General features: G+C 43.1%; 1 protein-coding gene across 6 annotated transcripts in view; it reads left to right on the forward strand.

Moving 5' to 3' along the window:
• Positions 1 to 21713, forward strand: part of jmjd1cb (jumonji domain containing 1Cb) — a 445070-nt gene that overhangs the window by 368726 nt on the left and 54631 nt on the right. For all 6 annotated transcript variants that reach the window (XM_070876841.1, XM_070876842.1, XM_070876843.1 and 3 more), the window contains 3 exons: positions 13744 to 13945; positions 19397 to 19611; positions 20226 to 20378. In XM_070876841.1, the coding sequence (XP_070732942.1) occupies positions 13744 to 13945; positions 19397 to 19611; positions 20226 to 20378 (570 nt within the window). The remainder of the gene's footprint in view (positions 1 to 13743; positions 13946 to 19396; positions 19612 to 20225; positions 20379 to 21713) is intronic.

Here is a 21713-nt window from a genome sequence, read left to right on the forward strand (position 1 = left end):
CTGAGAGAAGAAGTTCCTCCTCATCTCAGTTTTAAATGGGCAGCCCCTTATTCTAAGATTATGCCCCTCATTCTAGTCCCCTATCAGTGGAAACACTGCATCCCTGCATCCACCTTGTCAAGCCCCCTCATAATCTGATGCATTTCGATAAGATCACCTCTCATTCCACTGAATTCCAATGAGTAGAGGCCCAACCTACTCAACCGTTCCTCATAAGTCAACCCCCTCATCTCCGAAATCAACTTCTCTGAACTGCCTGCAAAGCAAGTATATCCTTTCGTAAATATGGAAACCAAAACTGCGTGCAGTATTCCAGGTGTGGCCTCACCAATATCCTGTATATCTCTACAGCAAGACTTCTCTGCTTTTATACTCCTTCCCCTTTGCAATAAAGACCAAAATTCCATTGGCCTTCCTGATCACTTGCTGTACTTGCATACTATCCTTTTGAGTTTCATGCACAAGTACCCCCAGGTCCCGCTGTACTGCAGCACTTTGCAATCTTTCTCCATTTAAATAATAACTTGCTCTTTGATTTTTTTTTTCTGCCAAAGTGCATGACTTCACACTTTCGAACATTATACTCCATATGCCAAATTTTTGTCCACTCACTTAGCCTGTCTATGTCCTTTTGCAGATGTTTTGTGTCCTCCTCACACATTGCTTTTCCTCTCATCTGTGCATTGTCAGCAAACTTGGCTACGTTGCACTCCGTCCCTTCTTCCAAGTCGTTAATATAGATTGTAAATAGTTGGGGTCCCAGCACTGATCCCTGTGGCACCCCACTAGTTTCTGATTGCCAACCTGAGAATGAACCATTTATCCCGACTCTCTGTTCTCTGTTAGTTAGCCAATCCTCTATCCATACTAATATATTACCCCCAACCCCGTGAACCTTTATCTTGTGCAGTAACCTTTTATGTGGCACCTTGTCAAATGCCTTCTGGAAGTCCAAATACACCACATCCACTGGTTCCCCTTTATTCACCTTGTTCATTACATCCTCAAGAACTTCCAGCAAATTTGTCTAACATGACTTCCCCTTTAGAAATCAATGCTGACTCTGCCTGACTGAATGATGCTTTTCCAAATGTCCTGCTACTGCTTCTTTAATAATGGACTCCCAACATTTTCCCAACCTCAGATGTTAGGCTAACTGGTCTATAGTTTCCTGCTTTTTGATTGCCTCCTTTTTTAAATAGGGGCGTTACATTTGCAGTTTTGCAATCTGCTGGGACCTCCCCAGAATCCAGGGAATTTTGGTAAAATACAACCAATGAATCCATTATCCCTGCCATTACTTCTCAAGACCCTAGGATGCAAGCTATCAGGTCCAGGGGATTTATCTACCTTTAGTCCCATTATCTTACTGAGCACCACCTCCTTAGTGAGTGTGTTAAGTTCCTCCCCCCTATAGCCCCTTGACTATCCACTGTTGGGATATTGTTTGTGTCCTTTACCATAAAGACTGATACAAAATATTTGTTCAGAGTTTATGCCATCTCCATGTTCCCCATTACTAATTCCCCGGTCTCGTCCTCTCAGGGACCGACATTTACTTTAGCCACCTTTTCCTTTTTATATACTTATAGAAACTCTTGCTATATCTGTTTTTATATTTCGTGCTAGTTTACTTTCATAGTCATATCTTCCCTTTCTTAATCATTTTTTTAATCATTCTTTGTTGCCATTTAAAAGTTTCCCAATTTTCTGTACTCCCACTAGTTTTGGCCACATTATATGCCCTTGTTTTAAATCGGATACTGTCCTTTATTTCTTTAGTTAGCCACGGATGGCTATCTTTTCTTTTATACACTTTCCTCCTCACTGGACTATATTTTTCTTGAGAATTGTGAAATATCTCCTTAAATGTACACCACTGTTAATCAACTGTCCTACACTTTAATCTATTTTCCCAGTCCACTTTAGCCAACTCTGCCCTCATACCTTCATAGTCTCTTTTATTTACGCTTAGGACGCTGGTTTGAGATCCAACTTTCTCACCCTCCATCTGAATTTGAAATTCCATGGGGATTCTTTACTAGGAGATTGTTAATTAATCCTGTCTCATTACACAGGACCGGATCTAAGATAGCCTGCCCCCTGGTTGGTTCCGTTACATACTGCTCAAGGGACCCGCCCCTATGAACTCTTCCTCAAGGCTATCCTGACCAATTTGATTTGTCCAATCACTATGGAGGTTAAAATCACCCATGATTATTGCTGTTCCCTTTTTACAAGCCCCCACTATTTCCTGGTTTATACTCTGACCAACAGAGTTGCTACTGTTAGGGGGCCTTTCGACTACGTCCACCAGTGACTTTTTCCCCTTATTCCTTATCTCCACCCAAACTGTCAACATCCTGATCATTTGAGCCAATATCGTTTCTCACTATTGCAGTGATTCCATCCTTTATCAATAGAGCTACCCCACCTCATTTTCCTTTCTGTCTGTCCTTCCGGGTTGTCAAATACCCCTGAATATTTAATTCCCAGTCCTGGTCACCTTGCAACCACGTCTCTATAATGGCTATCAGATCATACCCATTTGTATTTATTTGTGCCGTCAACTCATCTATTTTATTACAAATGCTATGTGCATTTAGACAAAATGCCTTTAAATTTGTTTTTTTACCCTTTTTTCCTGTTTGTTTCCCCTCTCCTTCAAACTCACTTTCTTTATTTTTGCTTTCTAATTCCAGCTTTACTCCCCTCCCTACTGAATCTATTTTCAGGTTCCCATCCCCCTGCCAAGCTAGTTTAAACCCTCCCCAACAGCACTAGCAACCGCCCCCCCCCTCCCTCGAGGATATTGGCCTCGGATCTGTTGAGATGCAACCCGTCCGGCTTGTACAGATCCCACCTCCCCCAGAAGAGGTCCCAAATGCCTCAGGAAACTAAAGCTCTCCCGCCTGCACCATCTCTCCAGTCTCGTATTCATCTGCCCTATCCTCCTATTTCTGTACTCACTAGCTTGTGGCACTGGGAATAATTCAGAGATTACTACCTTTTGAGGTTCTGCTTTTTAATCTCCCTTCTGGCTCCCTAAACTCATCCCTCTTTCTACCTGTGCCATTGGTCCCGATATGGACCACGACCTCTGACTGTTCACCCTCTTCCCCCAGAATGCCGCTCACTGACATTCTTGACTCTGGCACTAGGGAGGCAACATACCATCCTGGAGTCACGTCTGCGGCCGCAAAAACGCCTGTCTGCTCCCCTGACTATTGAATCCCCTACTCTATAGTGCAACAGAGCCACCCTCGCCCTCACCGGTACTAAGAACATAGTACCCGTTGGAGAGTGAGATGGACTCTGGGGACTCCTGCACTACCTGCCTAGTCCTCCTCCTTCTGTCCGACGGTCACCCAATCCCTATCTGCCTGCACGCTCTTAAGCTGCAGGATGACCACCTCTAGAAACGTGCCATCCACATAGCTCTCAGTCTCAAGGATGCACCTCAGTGACTCCAGCCGCCGCTCAAGCTCCAAAATGCAGAGCTCGAGTTGGTACATCTGGAGACACCTCCTGCACATGTGGTCGTCCCGGCTGCGTGAAGCAGCCAAGATTTTCCACATGCCACAGGATGTGCAATCCACGGGACTGAGCTGCCCTGCCATCTCTCTAGTTACACTTGGAAACATCAAGTAGAACTAAACTCTAAACCTTAGCAAAACACACCCAGCAACTACTCAGCAATCAGCTGATTTAACTAATCTTTATTTAAAGACTAAGTACTAACTTAAGAGAAAGAAAAACACTCCCCAATCAGCTACTTCCCTTGTGCCAACATCGCTTTTAAACTCTGACGTCCCTTTCGAATGTTGCCTGTTGAGCCTCCATCTCCGCTCCCGCTGCTGCTCCCATGTAGGTACGTTGTCTCTGGGAAATATCACTTGCCTATTTGTAATTTTTAAATTAATCTTCCCTCTCTTCTCTGAATTCCCACTCTTTCCAAAATCCCGAATAAACCACTCTGTTTAACTCCACTCCCTTTCAGATCTCTCTGTGAGAACTCTACCCACACAGTTGATTGATTGATTAATTAATTATCTTAATGTCTGATGGTTGCTATTAGTTTCATTGACTACAGTGAAAATAAATGATACCCAAACATAACTATGGGCTAGAATTTCCCCTAGGATCACCCAGTTACCGCTCGTTTTGCTGAAAAATGTAAATTACCGCCCATTTCACCTCCCGATTATCGCCAGCGGTAATTTCGGCCCACGATTACCGCCGGCATTGCTGCAAATCACCCGCCCACATTTGCTGCCCAGAAATCGTCCAAAATTCCCCCCCACGCTAATTTCCACCAAAAAGTATTTTTTAAGGCCCGCTACCGCCCGTGATCGCTTTGATCACAATCACCCACCCTATCTGACTTGGGTTCTGCATTCTGCACGATTAAATATTGGCATACAAACTTCATTCAGAGTGCTCACTCCATTCAGATCATGAAGGTAGAAGAGATTCCATCAAGCAAGCGTCGCTGGCCTGCTACGATTTTAGATAGAGTAAGCTCCCTCTACAACGTCCCATCAAACACTCCCAGGGCAGGTATAGCATGGGTTACATACAGAGTAAGGCTCCCTTTAAACTCGGGCACCATAGGACAAAGGCCAGTATTGAGATCACTCCGCTGTGAGCGCCGAAACTACCTCGATTATTACCTCTCCTTCATGTCGGCACTGGTCTCTTCCTTGGTCTTCTCCATCTTGAGGGGTGGCAGTCCCAACACGCTGTCGAGGCAGGTTTTGATCAGCTGGAACATGTCCGCCTTGTTCAGAAGAGGATCCAGCTTCCTGCCGCCCAGATGAAGGAGAACAGGTCTGACAGCCCTTGGCTAGAAACCGCAACCAACCTCTGCAGCTTCAAAATGTTCAGTGCTGTCCTAGTCCTCTCTGCGCATGTGCAGGGTCACCCTTGACCCTGAAATCGCGGGAGAATGACCGCGCATGCGCAGAGAAGATTTTCCAGCCGCTTCTACATGGTTCTGCTTCCCTTGCTAAAGGTAAGAAGATCACCGAGTTTCCTCCCGTTTTCACCGCCCACTCCACTCCGCTATTGCTAGACTTCGCCAACACCAACATCGAGGACCCAAAAACCGCAAAGGATCCGGCGCCAGCGATCGGAGAGGAAATTCTAGCCCTATATCAGTTAACAAGAGATTACTGGGAGAAGAAACAAAACAATTGAAGATTGGACTTGATTGGTGGATCCTCCAAAATTTATTTTATACAGTACTATTACTAGATTGCATGGTCCCAAAAAGGGATGGAATAGATTGTGTCCACCCGTTCCTTGACGATTTTCGTGCCAAACAAACATGGCTATCTGCTGCACAATATCGGAGGAATTCTGCTACTCTTGGAGATTAGTTAGCTACTTAGGCCTAGAAATTGCGGTCAGACATATACCCCTGGAGTACACCTCTGACCCACGAAACATTTCCGAATTCACCTCCACACGCCCAGGCTGCGAAGAGTTGCGGTCTCGGGCCTCCAGGCGTATGAGAGCATAAAAGCTCATGGATCCCAGGGGCGCAGGCGGTTTGGAAGCATCCCTGCAATCATGTGGACCTGATTCTCCAATGACAAAGGAGGATTCCATTGCAATCATTTACGAAGGGACTCCCCAAATGATATGCAATGGAATCCCCAAATAATTAAACAATTTACAGAATTCTAATGATTATAATTGTACTGAATTGCAATTTTATTCATGTCTCTTCATTGCATCAACCTCACAAAATGTAAATTTTTTGATAAATAATTTGAAATATCTTAATCCGGGTCAATATTTGCATAAACTCATTTAAATTCTATGTGCATAATTTGGTGTTTTTAAATGTTTTATTTTAGCCTTGTATATACCAGTACATTAATGAAAGCAGGCCCTATGCCTGCTTTAACCGGCTGTAAGAGTTGCGTGGGCAATTGCTGGGCAAATAGTTCAACTCTGAGCCAGCAATACTGAGTTTCCACGCGGTTCGGATGATCTGTCAAGGTGTACTTTGACAGATCGCAAGTTGTAGATTTTGCGCATGCAGAACTCTGGATGTTGTGTGGCTTTTGAATGGATTACGACTGTGTACACTCAGATAGCCACAGAATAAAGTCTGACACGTGCATTTTGACTACAAAATCAGTAAGGCCCAAACTTAGGAAGCTAAGAAAAAGCGCAGAAACCTAATCTTTGACTGTCGCTATCCCCTTTATCATTTGCTAGTGACTGTCTACTAAATTAATGTATTTAGATTTGACATTGATTTACTGTAATTATATAAGTGGGTGTAGGTATTGGAAAAGGTTATAGTGATCCAGTAGTTTTCTGCGTAGAACTGACGTGAATTCTTCTTCCTGTGTTTTATATTTGCTGTGCGCAGTTTCTTTCCCTTCTGGAATCTTGGTTTTGTGCACTTTCTTGCTCATTGGAGGATAGGTTTGTTTGTTTAGATTTACCTCTATATACTGATGTGCACTTCTTTCTCGCTGAGATAATATTTTGAACATAACACCCAGGGCTGTACCAGTACTGCTCTACAGCTGACTGCTAAGAAAACCAAGAGAGCAGACTTAAGTGATGGACTCTAGTGATTTGTTCCCCCCCCCCCCCCCCATCCAAATGGGTTAGTACCTCTGCCAATGCTCAATGCTTTGCCATGGTGATATTGTGGATTTGGGGCACACGGCTGTATCCTCCTACAATGCACTGCCGCACATTGTCTTTCTTAAAGAAAACTATAGCATTTGTTTTTAGCTTGTGGGATCTCTTTTCGTATCCATACCTTGATTTTAATTTTCCCATTCTTTTGATTAATAACGATCTTGGTGTGAAAATATGCTTCAGTCCCCAAAACAATTGCATTTGTAAATTGTGTCAAGATTCTCAGTGAAGTTCCAGCATTTGCTTAAAGCCACCAGATTCTGGATAACTGATAATGTTTTTGAACAATAAACACATACACTGGATCATAACTCTTCCTCTTCTCATTTGCACTTGTATTCACGTTGGCCAAGAATCAATCAGAGAATGTGACCTTGGTTTTGGCAAATGAGATTAAGCTTTTCTCATATGACTCGAGTTCTGTTTTTTTTTCATCATTACCATCTGCCCACAGTTCTGATGCTTTAATGGTGTACTGAGCTATACAGAACAAGAAGATCCCAGGTTCAAGCCCTAGCCTGCTGATTTTAGCAGGATACTACAGTTGGTTGCATCACATCTTAAGCAGAGAGGGGAAACAAAATCAGCCATGGCGCTCCCACTCCTGGCTTCTATGAAGGCACTTCTGTTGCAAAGTGTGCTTGTTTGTGTTGGGTTTTGGACGATGACCTGACCAGACTCTGCTGTGGTATCCCACCCCTCAGCCAAATGCCCTGGCAGCATTTATTGTCTAGATTCACAGATGAACCATAGCTACTTGGTCAAGGTGCTGGGGATTACCAGTGCTTGTAGAACCACAGCATGAATCAATGCCTTCAGACAAAGGGAGAAAAATTAGGCAAGATAAAGAGTAGCAGTACACTGCAGCTTGCCCTGATTGACCAACTCCGTGTACTCCACCTCAGTCACTAGTTGTTACCAACTCCTGGTTTTAAAATTGGTTTTGAATACCACATATCCATCCCGCTAAATAATTTGCACAATCCTTGTTTATACAGTTTTGTGTTATTGTTTCATGTTTGGAAGTGTGAAACCCGCTTAAAAGGCAGCACAAGGTCTCACTGTAACTTGACTGGAAGATGATCCTGATTGTAACAATACTAGCGCTCAATTCCTCCTAGCATGGAGAAACCTTGGAGTCAATGGCCCCGATATTTACGGGGAGGGTGTGGGAGAGCATGTTTGTGAGGGGTAGCCTGGAAATCCCAGGAAGGCAGAAGTCCTACTGAGTTAAACAGCAAGACCTCATCACTTTTTTTGTTTCGTTTCTCAGCTGGCCAGATTGACTGGCTGGCTGCCAAGTGGGAAATCTTACAGCAGATAAACGGGTAATCCTGCATAGTTGGCTGCTGGCAGGGACCAGTGTGGAGGGTCCCCGGCAAGCCAGAAAGATCGAAAGTTGAAGTGGGTAATCGGCAAAGATCCCTGGGCATAAGGGGATGTTCGGCAAAGATCCCTGGGCATAAGGGGATGTTCAGCAAAGATCGCTGGGCATAAGGGAATGTTCAGTAAAGATCGTTGGACATAAGGGTTGGCAAATATTGCAAGGTATAAGACGAGGTTTGGCAAAAATCGCTGGTCATGAGGGGGGTAGGACCGGCAATCAGATGGGAGGGAAAGATTGTGGGGCATAAGGCTTGGAATCGTGAGTTTGGGGAGGTGGGGCGTCGGCTGATCGCGTCAAAAGATTTGCTTGAGGGATGGGGGGGGGAGCACTGCTGCCCCTTCTGGCTCATAGCAGTGCTATAAAAAAAAAAACACCTAACTGCTTGATCTGGCTGTTCTGGTCTCCATTTAGCTTTTGGGTTTCCCGAGCCCTGGGAAACCCGACTGGCCTCAACCTGTATGAGGACACAATCTCCTCCAACATCAGTCACAAACAAAACCAAACTTTGGGTTCAACAGCAGTCCAGCACTTTAGGACATTGGTTCCAATTGAACAACCACAGTTGCAGGTTGCTAACAGGCAATTTGTTTGTGTCCCACCAGTGCCCACTTAAGCCCCCCTAAAGCAGTTGTTTGCATCAAGTATTGATCTAGATTGACTTTAACACACAATCTCAAAAGTAAGTGGGTCAGAGTTCTGAGTGAACCCACTGACGCTAATTTTTTTGCAGGACAAAACAGTAACATGTTGGTCACTAAGCCTCCAATTAGGTACTTTCTTTAGCACTGTGTCCCCAGTCATGAAAAGCTTATTCCAGTGTTTGGTAATTTTTTAAGACATCCCTCTTGTTTCCATACTCTATTCAAGGGAGGACTCCAGTGCTTCCCAGAAAAAAATACCTCAAATCAATTGTAAAAGAGACTTTACTCAGGGGAACTCGACAAAGGTGCATAGGCTGTTGTCAACCACACTCGAAACTACTACTCAAGTTCCTCTTATCAGATCATTTTTACAAATGTAGGAAAGAATCATTTTCAGGTTGGCAAACTAACTAGTGGTGTACCACAGGGATCAGTGCTGGGGCCTCCACTATTTGCAGTTTATATTATCTATCATAGGCAGTCCCTCAAAATCGAGGAAGACGTGCTTCCACTCTAAAAGTGAGATCTCAGGTGACTGTACAGTCCAATTCAGGAATTACAGTCTTATGTCACAGCTTGGACGGACAGTGGTTGAAGGAAAGGGTGGATGGGACGTCTCACTCCTTCCGCTGCCTGCGCTTGTTTTCTGCATGCTCTCTGCAACGAGACGCGAGGTGCTCAGCGCCCTCTCTGATGCACTTCCTCCACTTAGGGCAGTCTTTGGCCATGGACTCCCAGGTGTCAGTGGGGATGTTGCACTTTATCAAGGAAGCTTTGAGGGTGTCCTTGAAATGTTTCCTTTGCCCACCTGGGGATCGCTTGCTGTGCAGGAATTCTGAGTGGAGCGCTTGCTTTGAGAGTCTCGTGTCAGGCATGCGGACAATGTGGCCTGCCCAACAGAGCTGGTCGAATGTGGTCAGTGCTTCGATGCTGGGGATGTTGGTCTGATCGAGGACACTGACGTTGGTGCATCTATCCTCCCAGGGGATTTGCAGGACCTTACGGAGACATTGTTGGTGGTATTTCTCCAGCGATTTGAGGTGTCTACTGTACATGGTCCACGTCTTTAAGCCATACAGGAGGGTGGGTATCACTACAGCCCTCGAGACCAGAAGCTTGGTGCCAGATTTGAGGGCCTAGTCTTCGAACACTCTCTTCCTCAGGAGACCGAAGGCTGTGCTGGCGCACTAGAGGCAGTGTTGGACCTCGTCGTCGATGTCTGCCTTTGCTGATGGTCAGTTCCCGAGGTATGGAAAGTGGTCCACGTTGTCCAAGACCGCACCGTGGATTTTGAAGACTGAGGAGGCAGTGCTGTGCGGCGAGGACGGGTTGGTGGAGGACCTTTGTCTTACGGATGTTTAGTGTAAGGCCCATGCTTTTGTACGCCTCGATGACCATCACACAAGCGTGACCATCTTTAAAAAAGGGGACATGTCTGACTGCAGCAACTACAGAGGAATCTCCCTGCTGTCGGCCACTGGGAAAGTCATCGCTAGAATCCTCCCCAACCATCTTCTCCCTGTGGCTGAAGAGCTCCTCCCAGAGTCACAATGCAGATTCCATCCACTAAGGGGTACAACGGACATGATCTTCATGGCACGACAACTGCAAGAGAAATGCAGGGAACAGCACCAACCCTTGTACATAGCCGCCTTTGACCTCGCAAAGGCCTTTGGCACTGTTACTGCGAGGGACTATGAAGTGTCCTTCTCCCTTTCAGTTGCCCCAAAAGTTTGTCGCCATCCTCCGCCTGCTCCATGACGACATGCAAGCCGTGATCCTGACCAATGGATCCACCACAGACCCAATCCACGTCTGAACCGGGGTCCAGCAGGGCTGCATCATTGCGCCAACCCTCTTAGAAACATAGACATTTACAGCGCAGCAGGAGGCCATTTCGGCCCAGCGTGTCCGCAACGGCCCGAAAGGGCACATCTAAACCTATGAACAATGACGGAAAGGCAAAGAGCACCCAGCCCAACCAATCTGCCTCACACAACTGCGACACCCCTTATACTGAAAAATTCTCCACTCCACCCCAACCGGAGCCATGTGATCTCCTGGGAGAGGCAAAAACCAGATTTAAAAACCCAGGCCAATTTAGGGAGAAAAACATCTGGGAAAATTGCTCTCTGACTCATCTAGGCGATCACCCTGACCGTATTCTATTCCCTGCAGTACTTACCATTATATCTGCGCCGTCCAACAAAGGGTCATCCAGTATAATCCCAATTACCAGCTCTAGGTCCGTAACCCTGCAGGTTACGCCACTTTAAGTGCTCAGCCAACCATCTCTTAAAAGTGGTGAGGGTTTCTGCATCCACCACTCTTCCGGGCAGCGAGTTCCAGATCCCTACAACCCTCTGTGTAAAGAAGCCCCCTCCCTCCCTCAAATCCCCTCTAAACTTTCCACCAACCAGCTTAAAACTATGCCCCCTCGTAATAGACCCCTCCACCAATGGAAATAGACCCTTACTATCCACTATGTCCAGGCCCCTCAATATTTTGTACACCTCAATGAGGTCTCCTCTCAACCTCCTCTGTTCCAATGAGAACAAACCCAGACTATCCAATCTGTCCTCATAACTAAGGTTCTCCATTCCAGGCAGCATCCTAGTAAATCTCTTCTGCACCCTATCTGGTGCAATCACGTCCTTCCTTATAATACGGCGACCAGAACGGCACGCAATACTCCAGCTGTGGCCTAACCCAAGTATTATACAATTTAAGCATAACCTCCCTGCTCTTATATTCTATGCCTCAGCCAATAAAGGCAAACATTCCGTATGCCTTCTTAACCACTTTATCCACCTGGCCTGCTACTTGCAGGGATCTGTGGACAAGCACTCCAAGGTCCCTTTGTTCATCTACACTATTAAGTGGCCTGCCGCTTAATGTGTATACCCTTTTCTTATTAGCCCCCTCAAAGTGCATCACCTCACACTTCTCTGAATTAAATTCCATTTGCCATTGCTCTGACCACCTGACCAGTAGATTGATATCCTCCTGCAGCCCATGACTTTCCTCTTCATTATTAACCACACAGCCAATTTTAGTGTCGTCTGCAAACTTTTTAATCATACTCCCAATAGTCAAATCTAAATCGTTGATATATACCACAAAAAGCAAGGGTCCCAGTACTGAGCCCTGCGAAACCCCACTGGAAACATCCTTCCAGTCACAAAAACATCCATCACTCATTACCCTTTGCTTCCCACCTCCAAGCCAATTTTGGATCCAACTTGCCACTTTGTCCTGGATCCCATGGGCTTTAATCCTCATGGCCAGTCGACCATATGGGTCCTTATCAAAAGCCTTGCTAAAGTCGATATATACTACATCGTACACACTACCCTCATCGACCCTCTTGGTTACCTCCTCAAAAAATTCAATCAGTTTCGTCAAACATGATCTTCCCTTGACAAATCTGTGCTGACTGTCCCTAATTAATCCTTGCCTTTCCAATTGCAGATTTATCCTGTCTCAGGATTTTTTCCAATCATTTTCCCACAACTGAGGTTCGGCTGACAGACCTGTAATTACTCGGCCTATCCCTTTCTCCCTTCTTAAACAAGGGTACTACTTTAGCAGTCCTCCAATCCTCCGACACCTTGCCCAGATCCAAAGAGGACTGGAAAATGATGGTCAAGGCGTCTGCTATTTCCTCTTTTACTACTTCCTCTTCTTGATCTTCCTCGCTGCAATGCTCCATCTCACACTTAAGCTCCCTGCTGGAGTGGAACGAAACTATAGAACCAGTGGGAACCTGTTCAACCTTCGTTGCCTCCAGGCCAGATCCAAAGCCGTCCCATCCTCTGTCATCGAACTACAGTACGCGGACGACGCTTGCGTTTGCGCACATGCAGAGGCTGAACTCCAAGCCATCATCAACATCTTCATCGAGGCTCTATATTAATGACTTTGATGAAGGGACTGCGTATTACGTAGCCAAATTTGCTGATGATACAAAGATAGGTGGGAAAGCAAGTTGCGAGGAGGATGCAAGGAATCTACAAAGGGATATAGGTAGGCTCAGTAAGTGGGCAAAAATTTGGCAGATGGACTATAATGTGGGAAAATATGAGGTTATCCACTTTGGTCGGAAAAATAAAAAAGCAAATTATTATTTAAATGGGGTGCGATTACAAAATGCTGTAGTATAGAGGAATTTGGGGGTTCTTGGACATGAAACACAAAAAGTTAGCCTGCAGGTACAGCAAGTAATCAGGATGGCAAATGGAATGTTGGCCTTTATTACAAGGGAGATGGAGTATAAAAATAGGGTAGTCCTGCTCCAACTTGTTGGTAAGAGCACACCTGCAGTACTGCATACAGTTTTGGTCTCCTTATTTTAAGGAAGGATATACTTGCATTGGAGGCAGTTCAGAGAAGATTCACGAGGTTGATTCCTGAGATGAAGCAGTTGTCATATGAAGAAAGGTTGAGCAGGTTGGGCCTGTACTTATTGGAGTTTAGAAGAATGAGAGGTGATCTTATTGAAACATGTAAGATTCTGAGGGGACTTGACAGGGTAGATGCAGCGAGGATGTTTCCCCTCATGGGGGAATCTAGAACTAGGGGGGCATAGTTTCAGAATAAGGGGTCGCCCATTTAAAACAGAAATGAGGAGGAATTTCTTCTCTCGGAAGATCGTGAATCTGTAATTCTCTACCCCAGAAAGCTGTAGAGGCTGGGTCTTTGAATATATTTAAGGTGGAAATAGACAGCTTTTTGAATGATAAGGGAATAAGGGATTATGGGGAACGCGCAGAGAAGTGGAGTTGAGGCCAGGATCAGATCAGCCATGATCTTATTGAATGGCGGAGCAGGCTCGAGGGGCCAAGTGACCTACACCTGCTCCTATTTCTTATGTTATGTATGTAAATTGTATTAACGCTGGTCAAAAGAAACGGGTGTCTGATTTCTCAGTTGTATGGTTTTTGGAGGGTAAATAGACCTAAAGTGATCACCTACTTTTAAGTAAAATATAATGTGTAAACATTTTGCTACACTGTAGTCTTCAAGACACTTGTTTTACTTTTGCAGATGGTTTACCACGATCAGTGTTGAAGGACTGGCGGAAAGTTAAGAAGCTCAAGCAGACTGGAGAACCTTTTCTACAAGATGGCTCGTGCTCTGAGATAGCACCGAATCTTCAAAAGTGTAGGGAATGTCGTATGGTTCGGTATCAGAAGAATGAGGAGTTCAGTGAGTCAGCCGTATTCTGCAGATTCTATTATTTCCGCCGGTATGTAAACTTGAGTTTGGGTCCTAGACGACAAGTTGATGCTGTTGTTACATTGTGCAGACCTTTGAAGATCAAAAATAAATTATTTCCTTCATGTTGACTTAACCCGAACCAATCAAGTTAACTTCATAAGTCTGAGTGAGTGGGCCAGGATCTGCAGAATCAGGCCAACTAATTAAGAAAATGAGTTGAAGAATTAGTAATTGTGGATAAAAAAAAAAACAATTAGGAAGGCAAAGAGGAACTATGAAATTAAATTATCAAGGAACATGAAACAAAATAGTAAAATATTTTACAGGCACATCAATAGGTTGGGATGGGAATAGGGCTAATAAGGGACTATTAATACCACAGGTAACAATAGAGAGATGGCAGAAATATTAAATAATTATTTTGCTTCAGTATTTACCAAGGAGGACATGACATTGGATGATGAGATTAGTAATGAGATAAGTGCATTTAAAATAAAGAGGGGATATATTAAATAAACTAATCAAACTTAGAGTTTGGATAGATTGCATCCACCCATTTTAAAATAATCTATTAGAAAAAGGTGTAGTGCCAGAGGATTGGCGGATAGCTAATGTAATAGCTATATTTAAGAAGGGGGATAGAACATGTCCAAGGAATTATAGACCAGTCAGCTTAACATCGGTGGCAGGAAAAATAATGGAATCCCTACTAAAGGAGAACATAGAAGAACAACTGGAACCCAAAAATATAATGAATAGTCAGCATGGATTTCAAAAGGGAAAGTCTTGCTTGACCAATTGAATTTTTTGAAGAGGTAACCGAGAGTAAACAATGGTAATGCAGTAGATGTAATTCATCTAGATTTTCAATAAGGTACCCCACAATAGACTGATGAACAAGGTCAGAGAATGCGGTGTCAGGGGACAAGGAGCAGAATGGATAGCTAGCTGGTTTCAAGACAGAAAGCAGAGAGTTGGGGTAAAGGGTAGCTATTCACAGTGGCAGAAGGTGGGTAGTGGTGTTCCACAAGGATCAGTGCTGGGACCACTGTTGTTCACAATTGATATTAATAATTTAGACTTTTGAATCAAAAAAACACAATTTCTAAATTTGCGGATAACACCAAATTGAGGAGGACTGCAACAAATTACAGGGGGGCATTAATAAACTTGGAGAATGGGCATATAATTGGCAAATTTAGTTCAACACAGATAAATGTGAGTTTAATTTTGGTAGGAAGAATAAGGAGGTCACATTACTTGGAGGGTGCGAGTCTGGGTGGGGTAGAGGAACAAAGGGATCTCGGAGTACAAATACACAAATCACTAAAAGTTGCAACACAGGTTGGCAAGGCCATAAAAAAAAGTAAACCAAGCATTAGGGTTTATTTCTAGAGGTATAGAATTGAGAAGTTATATTAAACCTTTATCGAGCCTTCGTTAAACTACTCTTGGAGTACAGCGTAGCGTACAGTTCTGGTTACCATATTATAAAAAGGATAGACACACTGTGCAGAGAAGATTTACAAGGATAATACCAAAAATTCGAGGGAATATATATCAGATAAGGATGAACTGGATGGGTCTATTTTCTCTTGGCGGGGTGGGGGGGGGCGCGGGGGTGTGGTGTCGGCGGATAGGCTGAGGGGTGACCTATAGAGGTCTTTAAAATTATGAAAGGTTTTATAGAGTGGATACAGAGAGAATGTTTCCACTTGTGAGGAAGAGCATAACTAGTGGCCATCAATATAAGATCGTCACCAAGAAATCCAATGGGGAATTCAGAAGAAAATTCTTTACCCAGAGAGTGTTGAGAATGTGGAACTCGCTACCACAGGGAGTGGTTGAAGCGAATAGTATAGATGCATTTAAGGGGAGGCTAGACAAGTATTTGAGGGAAATGGCAATAGAGGGTTAGGCTGATAAATTTAGATGAGGAATGACGAGAGGAGGCTCGAGTGGAGCATAAATGCCGGTATGGACTGGTTGGACCGAATAGCCTGTTTCTGTGCCGCTGCGTGATTTGAGATATTTATGGTCTGTGGAGTATCAGGAGTACAAATACAAAAATTGTGTTGGTTGGACATGTAATACTGAGTTTGATGTCTAGTTGGCTGCACTCTGAAACATATGTGAGGAGCAAAAGGTTCTGGAACGTACATTCTGGAAGGTGATCAACCCATGAAAGAAACGAATAGAGATATAAAGGGGTGTGGGGTGGGGGAGGAAATAAATGACAGATCCACAGTCTGCACAAAAGGAAGCTGTGCAGGAAAACTGTGTTGTTCTGGACTTGTCCAATAGGTATAAAGTTTTTGACATGTATGTTGAGAAGGACATAGACAGAGTAATGGCTAAGCGAGAGCAGAACTAAGTTAGCATGGTGCAAAAGAGGAAATAAGATAAGCTAACAGTGAGAAGAGGCAAGTGATAGCAGTGGGGAATTCCATCTTTATCAGGGAAGATGGACTGATTTGTACCCATAGCTGGGAAACCCCAAATGGTGTGTTGTTTTCTTCGGTGCTAGGTTAAGGAGCATAACTGATTGGGAGAAAAAAATTTTGGGAAGGGAGGAAAATGAGGAAAAGTCATGCTGATGAGACAAAGCTTTTTTGACATTTGACAAAAATAAAGGAGCTAGCGTGGAGAGATTTGGGCAAATTATGTAGATAGCTTAAATGGGACAGGTGATTTTTAAGGTGGATAGATGTAGGACGACGTCTGAGAAGAAGTAACAGCAAATGTGTATAGCATGATGGGTCTTCTTTTGTTGTAGACCTGTGTAATTGTGATACTTGGGAAAGCCCTAGGATGCATCACAGTTGGAGGATCCTAGTGATGTGTTTTGTATCATCAGTTTTAGAATGCTAGGTGACTGAAAATAAATAAGGTTGGGGGGGGGGGAAAAATTAAACCAGAATTTAAAAGCAACACACTCAATTAATGGAAGAGTTGATTTGGCCTCTAGGGTTGCACGTATCGATGGAGTTCGGTCCCCTTATTGCCATGAATTGAGCTGTCATGGGAGGTGTCTGTGAAATGGCGTAGCCTGTTACAGGCCACTGTGCTGTGTAGTATCCACTATCCCAAGTCCATAGCAGTTCTCGTTAGAAAGCCCAAAGACAGGGCCGACCACTCGAAGTGCTGGCCTTTGGCAGATGAGGCACGACAGGAGATGAAGGGGGAGTTGGAACAAAAATACCATGTGTCCACTGGTCATGGAGAGCACACACCGCACTGTGGCTTTCAAAGTTCACCAGACTGCATGCTGTAGCTCAATATGTGGACCGGCAACTCTGATCCTGCCAAGTGATTGTATGTATCCTAGAATTATGGGTGGTTGAATTGGGTAGGCTAAGATCATCCACCAGGAGGTCCTCCAGTCTGCTTTCCCCATGTTCTGGCTGACCGAAAAAGCAACCCCTCGAATAATGGAAGTGTGATGCCACTTAAAGGGGCAGTCAGTGGAGGAGCCGATGAAACAGAAGCCACTGTACAATGTAATAGCATGCAACCAAGTCCTCAGCAGTCCCAGCAAGGTGGCCCAAAATTAGGGCCTTCCACTGGAGTTGCTCGCCTTTGGAAGCTAAGAACACCTCAAATCGGGGATAGTCAGATGGGAGATGAAGGTGACCAAGTACAACATCAGAGAGGTTGCATGAAAGGATCTTATTTAGGCTAGCCAGTGAGAATGTGGGACACAATTCAGTCTCTCCCCTGCTTTTTGATACCATAATAAACACATTGTTCCGTTTAATTTAATCAGGAGAAATTAGATTCGAAATACTGTGGTATACAAAACAAATAACAGAGATACTGAATTTTGTTGCAATATTTGTCTATTTGCATTCGATAGAGGGAATCTTGGTAGAAGTCTAGGTGAAAATAGTTTGTGATTCTCCAATATAGAAATTAAATGGCCAGCTTTCATAGTCCGTCTTGTTTTCCAGTCTCTGTCATATATACTGTGATATTTTCAGTGGATCCAAGAATTATTACATTAAAAATGGTAAACGTGACATTGGAACAAAATCATTTTGTCCATTAATCAAGTACATAGACCCTGTTTTAGGCAAAGAATTACTGAGTATAATGACTAATACGATGATGTGCAATTATGACCCTCTTATAGCAAGGATGTTAGAACCACGAAAAGAATATAGAAAAGCCATTAGAACAAAACTGAGAATGAGACATAATGGCCTCGAAATCCCAGCCTTCCCCGGGTCCATACGGAGTCTGTACGGACCTGGGAAGGCATCGCAAAAGCCGGTTTTTAGCGCTCATTGCACATGCGCTGAAAACCGGCTTTACCGATCTGCCAAACTCCAGCTTGACAGATCCTCCATATTGCCACAGCTAGGGCATCCGCATGGGCAAGATTGCAGTATTTACCCATATCTTGCCCAGCGGATGTCCTGAAAACTCTTGCGTCTGATGAAAGCAGGCACATAGCCTACTGTTACAGGCATAAAAGTTTTAAAACATACAAAAATATAATAAAATAAAATTTAAAAAACACATTTTATTGTTTAAAAACTCTGCCCACTCGGGTAAGTTTATTTTAAACCATAATTAAAAAACACTTTTTTTTTTAAATCGGAAAAATATATATTTTTTCAAAGACATTTATTAACTTTAATGTCAATTAATTTTAATTATGTGAGATGTGGATTTTTTATTATGATGTTTAGTGTGTTTATTTTTTTCTCATTAATAGCAATGAGAACTCGTAGATATGGAGTTCTCATTGCTGTTAATGAAAATGCTGTGGTTGTGCAATTAAACGTGACTGCACCTTCTGCGTCCGGACCTCGAGGACGGGAGTGCGCTTCGCAGCGCAGGAAGAGAAGGCTCCCTACCAGAATCCCAGGCACCTCTGGGACCACCAGGTAAATTTGTAAAAATTCTCCAGTTGGAGGCATTCGCCCGAAAGAAGCCTCCGACTGGAATTTCAGGGCCTACAGTTACGAGGACATGTTCAAAAGCTGGTGCTTTTCTCACTAAGGTTAAGAAAAGACCTAATAGAGATGTTCAAAATGATGATAGGATTTGAGGGGTTAACTCGTGAAAGATTTTTTCCACTGTTTGTTGAATTGGTAACAAGGAGACACAGACTGAGGATTAGCACGAGAAGAACAATGGGTAAGGACATTTTCCCCCACATTTTTTGTACGTGGAGTGCTTTACTATAAGTGGCAATTGATGCTGACATTATAACATCATTTAAAATGGAATTGTATAGGTATTTGAAAATGAACATACAAAAGAATACAGAGAGGGCAAGCAAATGATTTTTCAGTAGATTGCTCTAGTTGAAGGCAGGTACAATGAGCCGAACTGCCACCTCTGTGCTATAATTTCTGAGATCATTTATGGTTATAGAAAACAGTAAACTATTAATTGTACAGTTATTGTTGTAGCATATGACCTATAAATATGGTACCACTAAATTAACCTTTCCCTTCTGCTTTCTCAGACTGGCATTCAGTAAGAATGCAGTACTAAGGATAGATGGATTTTCAACTCCAGACCAGTATGATGATGAAGCACTCAACCTGTGGCTACCCAGCGATTCTGCAGATGTGGATTTGGACATAGAATCTTCCAGATATATTTTGAGAAATGTTGGAGATAAATTTTGTCAAATAGAGACATCTGAGAAGACCGCTATGAGATGGCTTAAACCAGATGGTAATTGTTAGCCTTTGATGACTGTTTAGTTACTGAGCTATTTGTATAATATGAATGGAACTCCTTGGGTTTGCATGTTGACAGATTCACATGTACAACTTCTTTATTATTTGTGTTGCAAGATAAATCTCTCTGACATAGTACAGTGGAATGATTTAGAAATATTGTGTTGACATGACAAAAAGATGACTGTTTTAAATCTGCAAGCTGTAGAATTGGGGATTGATCTTATTGTGATTGAGAAAAATAAGCTGAAATTATATATGAATAGATGGCACAGATAAATTGATTTGTCATTATTTAAATGCTTGAAATATGTATCAATCATTTACATCTTTATATTACAACCCCCTACCTCCTATTTTGCAGCATTTGAGTATATGTACCTCAGTATGTTTTTAGAGGCTGCCAGAATTGGCATCTCAACATTTTAACCTTTTCAGGGAACCTTAAGGATGCAGTATTTTCATGGAACAGTTAATACCATGTCTAATCGTTAGTTTTAAACATGATGTAGTCTAAACAGTGCTACAAAATGCAGTCAGAACTGGTGAACTTTCCCCTATAAACTGAAAGCTTCAGTGTACAGTAACACTGTTTGTTTTGTGTTTCAGCCAAAATAGCCTGGAAGAGAGCAGTGAAAGGAGTTAAGGAAATGTGTGATGCATGTGAAGCCACACTGTTTAACATCCATTGGGTTTGCCAGAAATGTGGATTTGTGGTCTGTTTGGACTGTTATGAAGAAAAGGAAAGCAGGGGCTCCAAAGGTCAGTTTTTGAATTGGTCGATGGGTAAAACATAATGCAGGCAATGCTCATGAACTGTTCAGTTTCAGGTAGTTTGGTGCTGGGACCGCAATTCTTTTTGCAGATTGGCACCAAAATCCTTGTTAATTTTCACTTGTCCATCTATGCTACTTTTCTCCACAAAGACTTATTAATTCCCTGGAATTGTTCTAAGTAATACATTCATCAATCTGTAGAGTAACTCATGTGTAAAACACTGTGTCCCAGTGCAGTTTTATGGAAATTGTATCAAGATGTGTGAAAGTATGCAATGAAATTGTGATGCCTATTGAAATCTTTAGGTGTGGGTGTAATGTTCAGTGTCTCCAAGGCACATGTTAAAATGTTCTTGCTCGAGGTCCTTGGCATAGCAAAATGTTTTTTTTGCTTTTGTTTTTCTCCCTCCTCTGCAAGTTTATGAATGCTGTTTTTCTTCAGTTTCCCCTCCATCATTTAAAATATTCATAAATTGTAAATGCAACTGACAAAACAGCTAGCTTTTTGTTAATTATTACAAGAAAGAGAGGCAGTTCTGGTGTCCAAACAAACATCACCAAAGCAGATTAACTAGTCACTACGTCATTGCTGTTTGTGGGGTCTCGCATTTGCCTATATTACGATAGTGAGTGCACTTCAAAAGTGGACTGCGTGTAAAGTTTTTGGGACACCCTGAGGGCATGAAAGGCTATATAAATGCAAGCTTGTATTTTGTTTCTTAAACTTCTACAAAATTCATGTTGCAATGTTAAAAGACAATACTGTAATCTATTGCAGTACCCAGACTGCTGATTCTATTGGACATTTTTTTTCACTTGTTTTACCACTTAGAATTCTGGTTTGCACAGTTAGTGGTGCTTTTTTGTGATATTTTACCCTCCTTTGGCATATTTTCTCGTGTGTGGTTGGCAAACTCTATTTATCCAAATATCTTTAGACCACATGTTTATCATTGATGCAAAACAGAAATCCATTGAACATCCAGGGTCAGGGCCTGAGCTGATTCTGGAGTGAAGCAATCTGAGACTCCCTGGAGGGGGTGGTCTTGCATCTTGAGTTTTGCATCACACAGTATTTAGTCCACTGTGGAATTATATTAAACCTAGTTTCCAAAGTGCTCAGGGAGTTGATTTGTAAACCCATGAGACCTCAATTTAAATGTTTTGAGAGCTGGAATTCTCCCATTCTTGCTATAAACATGTACGTTTCCAAACTATTGTGAGAGAGTACATGTGTGTTTCCAGATAGGATCCAAGCAGTACTGCTACTGGAACTTGAACCGCAGCTGCTGGGCTCAGTGTAAAAGCACCTTCACTTACT

The sequence above is a fragment of the Pristiophorus japonicus genome, chromosome 3 (genome assembly GCF_044704955.1).
Source record: "Pristiophorus japonicus isolate sPriJap1 chromosome 3, sPriJap1.hap1, whole genome shotgun sequence".
NCBI classification, from domain to species: Eukaryota; Metazoa; Chordata; class Chondrichthyes; family Pristiophoridae; genus Pristiophorus; species Pristiophorus japonicus.